The sequence below is a fragment of the Meleagris gallopavo genome, chromosome 7, assembly GCF_000146605.3.
Source record: "Meleagris gallopavo isolate NT-WF06-2002-E0010 breed Aviagen turkey brand Nicholas breeding stock chromosome 7, Turkey_5.1, whole genome shotgun sequence".
NCBI classification, from domain to species: domain Eukaryota; kingdom Metazoa; phylum Chordata; class Aves; order Galliformes; family Phasianidae; genus Meleagris; species Meleagris gallopavo.
The window spans coordinates 14,287,071-14,301,163 of NC_015017.2; the positions used below are offsets into that span (position 1 = coordinate 14,287,071).

Genomic DNA, 14,093 nt, shown 5'->3' on the forward strand with positions numbered 1-14,093 from the left:
CTTGATATGAGAATTTTTTTTAAGCACAGCCTTGAAAGAATTATGCATGCATTTGACACATTTTCATTTTTACAGGATGGAGTCACACTTCCTTAAAACAGTCCTACTTTGGGATAGGGGGGTTGAGAGTGTCTCACTTATGCTATTTCTTGATTTAGTTTTGAAGATAACAAGAGTACTTATTTTGACTTGACATTCAGTGAAAACATAGTCCAGGAAGCTGGTATGGAGAGGGATGATCTAAACCTGATCAAGTCAATGATTTCATAGATTCATTGGTTTACTTTTGTCAAATGTGGGGTATCCCAGCTGGTTGGTTTGGCAGCTGCACCTTGGTAATTCACAGCCTTGCTAATGTCTGTAATACATGATCATCTTTAAGTCTTTCCATGCCATTCCCTGTCTTTTGTAGCAGGACTTTTATTTTATTTATTTGTTTATTTTGTGGAGCCTTCAATTTATTTCAGACTTGTGTTGAAATAGGACTTGGTTTGCTTGCAGTTTCCTCTGAGAGACAGTAACTAATATAGGACATAGTGATGGTTTTTTTTCAAGTGTTTGGCTGTCTTTTTACAGTCCGTAGGATCCTAGGAATGCTTCTAACGGTCCTTTGATTTACAGTGTATTCTTTCAGTATGTAGGATGGATAGGTTAGGTTATGTGCCCTGTGAATTGATGTGCAAAGTATTCCATGGTGTGTAGATGATAAATTGTTTCTCAGCTTCAGGTCTGTTCCTAAGGTGACTTGAAAAGGTATTGAGGAGGGAAAGAATGATCAGTGTTACAAGTAGGCTTGTGTTTGTTTGAGATGGGTCCACACTTCCACTAGAAATTTGATTTTGTGATGTTTTGTGAGTGAAAGTGTTGATCTGAATGCTTGTTTATACTAGGTTACTATCTGATTATTTTACACTAATTGAAGTTCTTAAGAGTTATGTTGTATTTTTTATCCAGTTTTTACGCATATAAGATCCTCAGAAGACTAAGTGCAAAAAAAAAAACCTGCTTCTAAACACTGCATTACATTTAAAATATAAAATTTTAATAGATGAGGTCTTGTTCTGTGGCTTTACTGTGTGCACCACGCAGTGCCATTGACATCAGTATAATCCCCCAAGTTACATCAGAAACGCACCTATAACTGCAGAATGTGGATCTTGAGATAAAATCTGAAAAATGCCCTTTATGTTTATCTTCTTTCTTCCTTTCTCTCCAGTTAGTATGTAAATTACATATTTAAAAATGCAAGCAGTTTCTGAACAGAGTTAAGTAGGTGGGAATGAATGAGGTGCTTTGTTTGACCTGAGGTTTCTGTCATGACCTGAATAGGGATTTCTCGTTTAGGCTTTGGGATCACGGAGGAACTGAACATTTGCAGGAGAAAATAACTAATTGTGTAGCTGGATTATTCAAAGTATCTCTTGGAAATAAATAGTAACAGATTAAGGGGAACTTCTAAACCATGTGTGTATGGAATGAAGTCCCAGAAACCTAACTTACATTTTAAAATGTGCTTTTTAAAATACATGAAATCTATTAGAAGGTGCCAGCATTTGACTTGTTGATCTTTTGAATGAGAAAATGCTAGCTTTTTTTTTCCCAACTCTCTGAAGTGCCTAGGCTTAAATTCTTTTTTTTTTTTCAATAGGATATATGCATTTTATAACTGTGATAGGTGTTGTTTTTACTAAAATGTTTCCAATAAATATAAAAAATATAAAAGTTTCCTTTAACTGCATATCTTTATCATTAATAAAAATGTTAATGATGTAAAAACAGTTGATTTCATTATCTAGCTGTGAAGCTCATTGCCCTATCTGTGTTTATTTTGGTATACACTGCCATCTACAAAATAAAAATATAGAAGAGAAGAGGAGGTGATATTTTGTGTTACTAGTACCTGGTGTTAGCTAGAGTTCTGGCTAGGCTCTGATCTTGCAAGCTTCTATGTATGCATTTAAGCTGTGAAGATGGAATTGCTCACATCACCTCAGTGGCATTACTTAATTTTTGTACACGTACCTTTCAGGCTGAAAGGAAGCGTATGCTGTGTGGCTTTCAATGTATTGTTTTACTAGAGCCTTCCATGTGTGCTGCAGGTTTGTAGCAGGAAGCAGATTTAAAGCAGCACAATTAAATACATGTGTATCCTTATGCAGTTTTTTCTTCCTACATAAAATCCTGTAGGTCTAATTGTCTTCTGATGAGTATGTTGAACTTTAATCATACAATTCTCTAAACATAAAACAGAGGCTTAAAAAAAAAAAAAGAATGTAGGCAAAGGGATAATGGAAGTTGAAGAATAACTGTCAGCTGACCTAATAGAGGACAGACTTGGAGGCAGCATGGGAGCTGCCAAAAGCATTACGTGCAGTTTGCCAGACCACCTGCTACTGAAGCACCTTCTATCCCTTCGCCAGCCTTGGCTCTGTGCAATAATTCTGAGAACTGAGGGAAGGAAGAGAGAGGTGCTGGAAAAAATAGGCATATGTGAGTTGCGTGCACTACAATATGCAATGGTAGGGAAAACTTAAAGGTAGTAAAATAAACTTCAGCTGAAATAAAATAGTAAAGAATGAGGAACAGCATCTGTGAAAACACTGCAACAATGTATAAAAACAAGATGCTGATTTTAAATAATTTCATAGTGGTGTAAGCCAGCCTTACTAGTTTTGTTTCCAGCATATTCGTTCCTTCAATTCATTACATGATAATAGAAACACACGTACTAGCATGGGGACTTCTATGTTTTAAAAAGCACCAGTAGCCTGTGGATAAGGGATATCTCATGGTTGCTTTATATTGTATACAGCTTGTATAGTCAGTGGAGGAGCAGAACTGCATGGCTGGCAAGGGAGGAGAGGGGAAACGTCATCACTGCCAGCTAGGGAAGGAGGAGCAAAGCAGCCTCCTTGGAGGACAGCTGTGGGTCAACTTAGAAATAGTAGTGGCTCTTACAGAAGGAATTCATAGCAAGAAGTAAGGGAGAATGAATGAAAAAGGAAAAAAAAACATAGTGTATGAAACACTGAATCAGAAAGGAGTGAGAAAACTGAGTTACTTTAACTTCTCTTTCTGAAGTTATGTACCCTTATGTGTGAAGCTGGTTTAATGTAGAGTAGCGAGGGTATGCTTGTTCTTTAAAATAGTAATGCTGGCTTAAAAAAGAAGATAATCTCCCTGCAAGACTGTGCTTAAGTCTGTCCAACCCATTATCCTGCTTGAACAGGAATTGTCAAATGAGAACTTGGAGAAATGTAGTGTATATAGAGAAGTCTTTCTCCTTATTTTCCATTTCAGCAGTTTTGGGAAGTGGCATTTTTCTGTATTGAGTTAAAGATCTTCACAAAAGATAATTCACTCATTCTGTATTGGACATCAGATATTTTTGAAGTATTTATGTACTTCATGACAAGATAGCTATACTTAATATCTGACCAAATCTGGATACTTGCTTGGCATTGTATGGAAAGCTTTGACCAGCTCAGTATACAAAGTGTCTTCAAAACTGGGAAGCGCTTGTTACATTCTTTAAAGGAAGTGCTGCAGTAAAGCCCAAAAGCTTTCCTCACCTTAATCATCTTTAGAAGCGTTAGCACTGGAAGCAACAAAATGAGTTAACTAACCTTTTAAAGCTATAATTGAAGCTAGAATTGTTTTGTGAACTTGTCACATCTCTCAAAAAATAATTAAATCATTTTCAAGTTTGTTAATTTTTAATCTGAAAGACAGTTACTCTAGACCTAACCTTGAGTTGTTTTGATAACACTGGCAAGAATGTCTATGGGCAAAGCTATTTTCATGTATGTGGTTATTCATAGATACCCTCCTAGAAATCATTGTAATATTTAATTAAAATGTTAAAATATTTAATTACTGTAAACCACAGGGGATACCAATGTTGTAATTGCATTTAAGATGAGGAAAAGAAGTAATTTGTTTTTCAAATCTTGCTGACTTGTAATGGCATCAGCACTTTACCCCTTTTTATTGTTTAAAAACTGATTACCTGAAGCATTACTGTAAAACAGGATAATATAAAAAGTTAATATGCATTTTAATATATCAAGCTAACCCAGTGTGACAGTGTTGAAAAGAATGCTTTTAAACAAACTTAGGTTTCTCTTTGATACGTTGTTGCCTTGGTATTTGGAAGGGATTATTTCTTCTTGTTAAACGTGGTTGGCTTGCTGTTTGTTCCGAGCACAGTTTGTGATGGGCAAAATGTTTTGCATCACAAGCTTAGTGGAAAGTTTATTTAAAGTTTTTTTAAATAATCATGAAAGATACATGACTGATACTCTAAAACCTATTTGGGAATGTCATAAATTGATTTATGCTGTGAGGTTGGTCATATGGAAAAGTATACAATAATTGGGGGAAAACTGCAATACAGTATTTGATCTCTTCTAATTCACATATAAGAATATTTGCTTTGGTTGTATCAGTGACTGTGCCCTAAGCCGTGCCATAAGCCATGCCACTATCTGCTCAGTTTATGTAGTCAGGAGAACAACATTTATGTGTATCCATAGCTGTTGCTACTGGAGGGTGATACAATAATTAACTTCGAGTGATTATATTGGGAAATGAGCAGAAAGGAGGACAGATATCTTTTCTTCCAAAAAGGCTGTCTTTTATGGAGTGGGAGGGAACTGGTTGTTTTGGGTAGTTGGCAGCTAGTATCTTCTGTGGGACTGCCATAGCTGATGCTTGCGTATGTTCACATGCATTTGGAGAGGAGAGAGATGGAAGGCACGCTATCACGGGTGGGTGGGTCGGTGGGTGTGTGTGTAAAAAATAAAAAAAAAAAAAAAAAAAAAAAAAGAAACTTTGGGAGGCCAATCTGCCTTTACTTCCTGCATTCTCTCCTAGCCAAGCTCTCTTCCTGAGTTAGAAAAGAAGCCTAGGTAGATCAGTTTGCCAAGGCTTAAGTTAGTCTTCTGAGTTATTTTTGTTGCTTTTGAAAAAGGTTATTTAAAAATAAGATTTCAGAGTGGTAAAAGAGCTCTTCCTGGTTTTATGCTTTTTTTGCATTTATTTTATGCTCCTCTCACTCCTTTAAAAAAAAAAGCAACTGCTTTTTTTATTTCATTCTTTCTAGCAGTAGGATTTAAAAATGTCTGAGCTTAAATTACTAGATGGTTATTTTGTGACTAAAAAAACACCTGTAAAATTATACCCGCTACATAGAGAAACGTTAGAGTTTAAAATTGAACTAATTATTTTAGGATTTGTGTAAAGATGTATACAGATTTCATCCATGAGTTATCTGCTCCTACTTACAAAGGTAGGCATATACGTGCGTCTGTCTAGTTTCCTTGTCTGGCGTTTTGTTATAGAGATGAGCAATACTTGCTAAGGTACCAGTTATTCTGGGGTCTCCTGTGATGTAATTAAATATGGATTTCCTTGTCTATGTTTTCTCTAGATGCAGGGATTTAGTGCTGTTTTCTGCTCTGTGGTAAAGGCAGTTAGTAAAGTAGTTTTAACTGTTGTTATTAGATTATACATTGAATTGGCTCAAAATCATTAAAAAACATTAGCTTAAGCATAAGAGAAAATACAAATGCCAAAAGTTCAGATATAGACCTTGAGATAACTTCAGAAACACAAGAAATTTGGAAAACTACTGTTTTTACCAATGAAGTTATGTAAATAGTCTTGCTTCACAGCTGGCATCCATGTAAGTGTTTCTTCAATATTTTGATACTTAGTGATGATGTTTGTACTGCTACAACAAATTTACCTAGAGAAAATGTTGTTTTCTCTGAAATCAGAAAGAACTCTGCAACATGATACTTGACTGCTGCGCTCAGCAAAGAACATACGAGAAATTCTTTGGGTTACTGGCAGGGGTGAGTCCTAATTTCAGATTTTACACTCGATGGTAGATAATTTCTTTTGGTTTACTCTTGTCAAACCAATTTTAATAGAGAAGTAAAACTAATAGTCTTTATTATACTGAAAATGATTATGTTAATTGATTGAATTAGCATCTGGATCTTAACAAGCACAGTGAATGCCAAATGAGAACTCATTTTCTCCTTTTAATGCTTTTTGGCCTCCCATTTTTCCATTACAGTAGAAAAGTAAATTGGAGGCCAAGGCATTGATATTAAAAGAAGTTAAAAGTGTTGTGAGCTACTGGAAAAATCCTTTTCTTAGTGCTAACAGTTGACTTTAGAGACTCTTCTTTCAGCTGCTTAGTAGATTTTATTTATAAGACAAAGCAATAATTGCTGTCCTGGTTTTCCCTGTTTTGTTGTCTTTCAGTAAACAGCTAGCATCCTGGGTTTTTGTTGTTGTCTTCATTTTTCTCAAAGTAACTTCAAATTTAGTCACGGATAGTTACCTAAGCTCTTCCTATCTCTTACATTGGTAGAGCTGACTCGCTGAGTCAAATAGTTGTCGTAAGAGTAAGCAGTTCTGATGAAAGGAAGTGTTTACTTCCATTTGTAGGTTTTTTTTTAATTCGGTATTTGAGGAAATATTTCTGCTGACATTATTATGAAGCACTAGCCATTTGAATGTGCATGTTGAAAAGCTGTAGAATATAACTGCTAATTTCTGTGTTCATTGAAGTGTTTATGTCCAAAGTGTCTTGCCTCTAGCTGTGTTCCCTGCTGCCTCTCTGGTCTTAAATACCCAGTCAGTGATGTCATGAAAAAAAGTAGTATTTGAGGGGTTAGTGAGAATATTGGATGTATGGAAGTAAAATAAATTGCTGAATCATTTGCTGTAGGTCAAAATTGTTAATTACTGCTTTGCAATGCAGATGAGTTAATGCTCTGACAAACTGCTGGAAGCAATCAATTGTATCTGTTTGGAGATGTTTTCTCTAAGTATTAGTTTAACATAAGGTCTTGTGATAAATATTAGCAGCATTACATTTACATTGCATAAGTCATTTATACATGTTATTTGCATGTTTAATATTTTGCTTAATCTGGTTGTTTAAATTGTAAAATACTCTTTCAGCGTTTCTGCATGTTAAAAAAAGAATATATGGAATCCTTTGAAGCTATTTTCAAGGAACAGTATGATACCATTCATCGTTTGGAAACAAACAAATTAAGGAATGTTGCCAAGATGTTTGCTCATCTGCTGTACACTGATTCCATTCCCTGGAGTGTGAGTAGAACTGGCTATTGTCAAAGGTTTTTTATTTAATTATTAATCTATAGTAATTCAGAAATAAGTAATAAATTGGTTTTAGTATTCATTCGATGTTTTGGAAGTATTGGCACTTGTAGCAAACAGAATTATTTTATATGTTTTCTGAGATACACCACTGAACATCCTATCCTATTTCTGTCTCCCACAGTTCTTCATTAGTGGCTCTCAGCTGTTATTTTACAGAGCTGAGCTGGAATTGGTTGATTAAAATGTACAATTTTTAACTAATCAGCAGTGTAATTAGCTGTCTCTCAAAAAATAAGTGTAAAGAAATCTTCTAAAATTAACTTCACAGAGAAAATTTTCAAGCTTTTTATATGAAACTTTAGAAATAATTACAATTCTCTTTTCCTACACTTTTATTCTTGTTAGATAATGTAATCTAATTGACATTCTTCAGGCACACACAAATTAATCCAAATATTTCACCTCTTTAGAACATCCATTTCAAATCTTTAATTTTCCAGGAGTTCTCACACCTGTTTTTCTTCCATTGACTTTTCTTGGACAGGATAAATCCTGAAACAATTGCTACTTTAAAAATGATCAGAAATTTCTTGTTAGAACAGACCTTTCAAGGAAGAAAAGTTCTTGACTGGGAATTAGTGTGCATTGGTGAACAAAAATAAACAAACAGTCTTTGCTTGTTATTTCAGGAGGCTAAAGGGTTTTAAGGCTAAGTTTGAACATACTTTCATTTGTGTGTGTTTTTTTTCATAAACATTTTCAGGTTCTGGAGTGTATAATACTGAGTGAAGAAACAACCACATCCTCCAGTAGGATTTTTGTCAAAATATTCTTTCAGGAGCTTAGTGAATATATGGGACTTCCAAATTTGAATGCAAGATTAAAGGACATGTAAGTTGAAGTTTTATTTTAAAAACAGTACATTGAATTAATTCATCAGAAAGAGTACAGATAAAACCTCTGTTTTCAAATTAAACCACATCTGTGGTTTTATAGCTGCAATATTCAAGAATAAGTTGTATGTTAACTTTACTCATTAGAGACTTAGAGTCCCATTAAACTGAATGCTACCATTGACAAGTTCAGCTATGTGCATGAATATTTATCTGAAAACTGTATTTTTTTTTCCAAAGACAGTACAACTTGTATAAGAATGTATCAAGTGCAACTCTGTTAATTTCATTGTTTTATCAGCAGTAATGAAAGTTGCTATGGCTGCTTGTTCTGACAAAGTTTAGGAGAAAAGGACATGATTCTAGTTTTTCTAGGGTTAGTTGCTTGTCCTTGAGTACAGTGTCAATAGCATTATTTTAAGTATTTGTGGTTTTTTAACATACTGTGTTCTGGCAGTGTTCATCTTGGTCACTAAAGCTACTTCCCATTAGTTGGGTTGTCTGTTAAACAAACTTAATAGATGCTTTAGCTCGTCTAAGCTTGAATTTAAACCATCTTAGGGCCATGTTTAATTTGATCTTTGTCCTTTATGTTGATCAGGTAATATCCTTTACTGTCACTAGCTACTCTATTTTCACAAGTCTATTCAGGGCTTCGCAAAATCAGGCTATTCATACTGTCAGGTTATGACAATGCATTATTAGACTCTCAGAAGTATTTTGTTAATATACATCTCAGATATAAACAAGGAAAGTGTTGAAAAATGCATGAAGAGAATTTTCACTGTGCTATGTAATATAGTTCCTTTTTAAGTCTATTAATGTCAGTGAGAATTAGTGCTAAACTGGCATACTGATTATTTTAGATGTTTGTTTTCAACAGAACACTGCAGCCTTTCTTTGAGGGATTGCTGCCTCGGGATAACCCAAGGAACACTCGTTTTGCCATCAATTTCTTCACTTCTATTGGCCTTGGAGGACTTACGTGAGGAACAGTTTTGATTATTTGATTTAATACTTGCTTTCCTTCCCTGCCTATCAGTTTACGGGGTGGGAGAGGGAAGTGGCGTTTTTTTTTTTTTTGATGATGTTGTTATTGTTGTTCCTTAGAGATGAATTACGGGAGCATCTGAAAAATGCACCAAAAATGATAATGACTCAGAAACAAGATGTTGAGTCATCAGATTCATCTTCATCTTCAGAAACAGACTCTTCTTCAGATTCTGATTCTGACAGCAGTAGCAGTAGCTCAGAGTCATCCAGCAGCAGTGACTCTTCATCTAGCAGTAGCGACAGCAGTGACTCAGGTATTTAAACACTAGCTATAACTATTTATTCACCTGTTGTTTACTTCTATGCTTCTGTTTACTGTTATTGCTACAAACTAGCTCTAGACAGTGTTGCTGTGGTTTATAAATATTTTTTTTTTATTTACATGTTTTTAAAATACTACTTTTTGCTCATATAAACTTATTTCAGAAAACAGAAAATCTTAGTTCCATTTTTTCCATGATTTAAATACGTGAGAAACTTTGTTTCTTGAGGAAGAGTTTCTTACACAGTTGATACCTGTTGCACAGAGCTGTCTTTTCAGTCTAGTGGAGAATGGAGGGGCTAGTATTAATATCTCTATGGGATGCTTAGTGGGAACTCTGGGGACTAACATCCGATTCTTTTTTCTACTGCTTAGTTGAGTGAACTTGATGCTCCTAGTATCCTCTTCTGTAAATATGTACCCTGTTGTGAATCAGACACATCATTGGTCAGTTCTAGCAATGAGTTTTGTTTTATTCTATTTCTTATTCTTCATTTCTAACTCTTCCTCTGGAAGAGTTTGTGTGTTGATATAGTGAGGGTTCTCGCCTTGAGGGAAATCTTCAAGGATGAATCAGCTTTTGCTGATAACTTAGTATTATGTAGTTTCGTGTTGCAATCATTATTTAGCATCTTATGCCATCCTGTTGTAGAGCCTTCCCTTCTCTTTGACATAAAGTGTCGTAAACATTGCTTAATCTGTAAAGTACTTGCTAGTATGAATTACTGTGTACAGTCTCTCCTATATAACATGAGCAGATGATAACACAGCGTGACTTTCTGTAGTTCAGAAGCTTGTTGATTCAAAATTAATTTGATTTATTATGTGACTCAGAAATGAAAAAGCAGATTAATAAAATAAAAGCAGTGTGAACTGCTCGTGTCTGGAAATGCATTTCTGTCCTCTTGCAATGTTCCTCTACAAAATCTGATTTGCATTTCATCGTAAAGCTATCACATTAATGACAGCAAAGCACTAGAGGAGGGCGCAGTCAAATAGGGTCAAAGAAGGCGTTAGTTCAGCAAAGAGCCAGATGGTTCCTGCATAGACAGCTGCAGCTCTGCTGAGCTGCTTGATAGGAACCAGAGAGGTAAGTCCTTAGTGACAAACCAACTGAGTCTGCAGTCTGATAGTGGGAGCACTTGATTTTTGTAATCTTAAGACCTTCTCTTTTACTATTTGTCCTTCCTTCATCAGGGAATACGGTCATTAAACTTGTATTTTTTTATCTTAGTAGCCCAGTTTTGCTTTTTCTCTGATTTTTATGTACTTAAATATCATGTATGGGATACTAATTTGAGATAACTATATACTTATAAGCCTGTCTCACGCTTATACAAAATGAAGGTTACTGGTTATAGCTTGATTTTTAAAAAGCTGCAAACAGAGGGAAGGCTTCTTTATCTTGGTAGAGTTGGGAAAAAAAAGAAAAGCATACTGTTCTAAAATGTAACCAAAGTGATCTGTCATTGCATGTTATCAGGGTGCCAGGAAGCCAGATGAGCCAGCTTCTGTAGAATTCAGATATTTGATGTACTATTAAATCAATTTATGGCTACAGTATTTTCAAAAGGTGGTTAGAAACAGTTAAATATGTGATACTGTAGCTCATATAATAACCATTGTTAACTGTAAATGACTGCAACTTAGTATTCACAGTTTGCTTATAATGCTTTGTCTCATCTGTTGGGAGAAATCTGCAGATTGTTAACAAAGAGCAAACAGGAAGAGTAAAGTCTTCCTCTGAGACAAATACTGCTGCACATTCAGAAATACAGATGTTGGTTCATATGGAGGCTGCTTCTGAGATAGTTATACATTATTTTCAAGAGCCAAGTTTTATTAGACAATTAATTCTATTAATTAAAAGCAAATATTTACTGGTTTAAAGCAGCTACACTGTCTTTGCTTTGCTTTCACTCAGTACCTGTGGCATAACTAAAATATCTGTATGTGTATTTTTAAGGACTACCAGGCTTTTAATCAAAACATCCTCCTCTTAAACTTCTTGTTAACTTTACATTGTTCTTTAGCATTCATGATGATTTCACTTTTCGCTTGAAACAAGTATGTAGACCCAGTTTAAACTGGGGACTTTTTAAAGTTCTATAGGTGTTAATGTAATATTATTTCCTGTGGTTCCTAGTATCAGTAGTCTGTGGCCTTTCTTCTTAGGGTTCTGAAGCTGATCTTAAATTGTTGACAAGCTGGCACTATCATTCCTGAAAACACGCCAGAGTCATTGTTATGTTGCTGCAGTACCACAAAGTTTCTGAAGCTATTTCATCCTGCTTTTCTTTCTTAGGATAGCGTTAAGAGTTTTTACCCCATCTGCTATTTTTAAACTCCTTGACTGATAAGCTTTTCCAGAAAGTAATTGGTGAAGTAAACAATTTGAAGATAATGGATGGTCTGGAAAAGGTGACCTTTCAGAAAGAAATTTTCAGAGAGTTTTGATGTATGGCTTTACATCCTGTGTCTGGTCCTTCTGTATCAAGTCAGTAAAAAGGTGATGATGTGTAGAGGCTCTCAGAATTCAGGCGTCACTTGCAGATAGGTAAAGGATAAAAGCCCTGCAAGTATCACACCTACAAATGAGTAGAGGAGGGGGGAAGCTTGGTTGTTGGAGTTTTGTCAGTACATAGCACTTAAAATCTGAAGGCATGTCTTTCATGACCTACATGTTATGTCATATTCCTGTTTAGCATGTTACTCTTTTGGTATGAGTTACTTCATTTATATGACTGCTTAGTAATGTTTTCCTTTCAAGTGCAGGTTTGTTTGTATGTTCTGTAAGTTGAGCAAGAAGTTTGGTTTTGGTGTTTGTTAGAGCTAAAGTGGAATGATGTGTCATGTTCTTGATAACTGTGTAGTCATGGTAAATAGAATGAAATGTGGAAAACTATTCCATGAGGTCATATTTTCTTGTTTTTACTGTTTTGGATGTGGTGTAGCCTTGCCTGTTGTTCACGTGAGGTTTATGGGTTTGGAACAGTAGAGATGCTGACAAATGCTGAAGCTTAGAGGAATAATGTAGCTCTGGGCTTAGTTAGCTCATACTTCAAGGGAAAATTTCTCTTCATATTAAAAATAGTCAGAACCCGCCAGTTAAAAGAATGGGTAGATTTTGTATGAAATGCTTGGTTGAGGGGAGAGATACAAGCAAAGCTGATATTTTTGTAACCTCTGGCCAGATACATAACAACAAAAGTTGGAGTGTTTTTGCATAAAAGTATTTCTTTATAACTCTTGGTATACTTTAATAGAACAAATAGTTGATTAAAATAGAACCTTATTCCCATAATTTGTTGTAATTTCAGATGCTTCCAAAGCTAAAAGAAGGAGAACACAAAAGAAAAATAGAGAATCTGATAAAGCTTCCCGGAAAAAACAAGAAAGGAAAAGGAAATCGCTTGAGAAGAAAGTGGGAAGGAGATGGCAAGAGGACAAAAGTGACAGTGAGAGCAAGTCAGAAAGAAATCACCGAAATATGAGAGAAGCACACAGGAGGGATGACACATCAAAATATCATCACAGAGATGAGTCTGATGGCAGAGACAATTACGAAGCACATAGGAGAGATGATGTATCAAAATACCATCACAGGGATGAGTCTAATGGCAGAGATGATTACCATAGTGGAAGGGATAGGAACAACGAGAGAAGTAAGGATCTAGAAAATAAACACAGCAATTCAAAACTGAAGAAAGCAGAAAGAAGAGCTTCTTTTTCTGATGATGAAAGTTACAGACATGGGAGCAGAGATAATGGACATCGGAGTAGAAAAAGAGAAAGATCTAGGTCTGGAGAGAGATCCTATAACAAGTCAAGTCCAAGGGAGGAAGAAGACGACCACCGATACAGAAATGGCTCAGAGAGACTCAGGGAGAAGTACAGCCATTACACTGACCAGTACAGGGAATCAAGAAAATATGAGGATAGACGAAGGGAGAATTCCCCACACAGACGAAAATAATACCTAAACAGTTTGAAATAAGTGGGCATTTCTGAGCTGTTAAAACTGTATTTTAAAAAATGACGAAACTTTCTTTAAAAAAGATTTTGTACAAAGTGGTAGTTTGCATTTGTAAATTTTATCAGACTTTTTCAAATTTTCAGTACTGCTTTTTTATAACTGTTGCTTTAAGTCTTTCTGTTAAATTCATCCTCTGGGAAGATGAAGTTGTTTATTTTGTGAATAAAACAGTTAAGATCTCAGTGAAATGGGTGTTTTTTGTCACTTAATTTCAAGTATTTGTAACTTTATAGTATAAAACGTTTGGGTTTTAACTTTGGCTAATTGCAGATCAGAGATGCTGAAGCTAACGTAAGAATCTCAGATTATACTATAGGTGATGCTTGGGAAGGCTTTTTAAAAGGAGTTACATCAGCATAAGCACTACATGCATTCTACAGTTATATATTCTTCCATCTTCATAAATGTGGAATAAGATTGACCAAATTTTTTCAGGAAAACCTTTGTTTATTTTTTCAAGAGTTAAAAATTGGAAACACAATTGTTATTTAAAATGTCACTTTGAAAGTGTGTCAACTTGTTCTGTGTTACTTTTCACAATGTTTTTTAATGTTATAACATCCTAAGCTTGTGATCTACACTTGTGATCTTACAGAGAGGAAAAAATGTTTTGGACTGTGAATGTGATTTAAAGTCTGTGTTGACTTCAGGTGTAGCTCTGAGGGAAATGTTTAAGGAATGTCCTTCCTGGTATACTTTAAAA

At 35.1% G+C, this 14,093-nt stretch overlaps 1 protein-coding gene across 1 annotated transcript in view; it reads left to right on the plus strand.

The window, feature by feature from the left end:
• Nucleotides 1-14,093, plus strand: part of CWC22 (CWC22 spliceosome associated protein homolog) — a 26,293-nt gene extending 12,200 nt beyond the window's left edge. Inside the window, exons 14-19 of the mRNA XM_010713537.3 lie at nucleotides 5,781-5,858; nucleotides 6,982-7,134; nucleotides 7,910-8,037; nucleotides 8,923-9,024; nucleotides 9,150-9,346; nucleotides 12,675-14,093. Coding sequence (XP_010711839.1) covers nucleotides 5,781-5,858; nucleotides 6,982-7,134; nucleotides 7,910-8,037; nucleotides 8,923-9,024; nucleotides 9,150-9,346; nucleotides 12,675-13,330 — 1,314 coding nt within the window. The 3' untranslated portion in view covers nucleotides 13,331-14,093. The remainder of the gene's footprint in view (nucleotides 1-5,780; nucleotides 5,859-6,981; nucleotides 7,135-7,909; nucleotides 8,038-8,922; nucleotides 9,025-9,149; nucleotides 9,347-12,674) is intronic.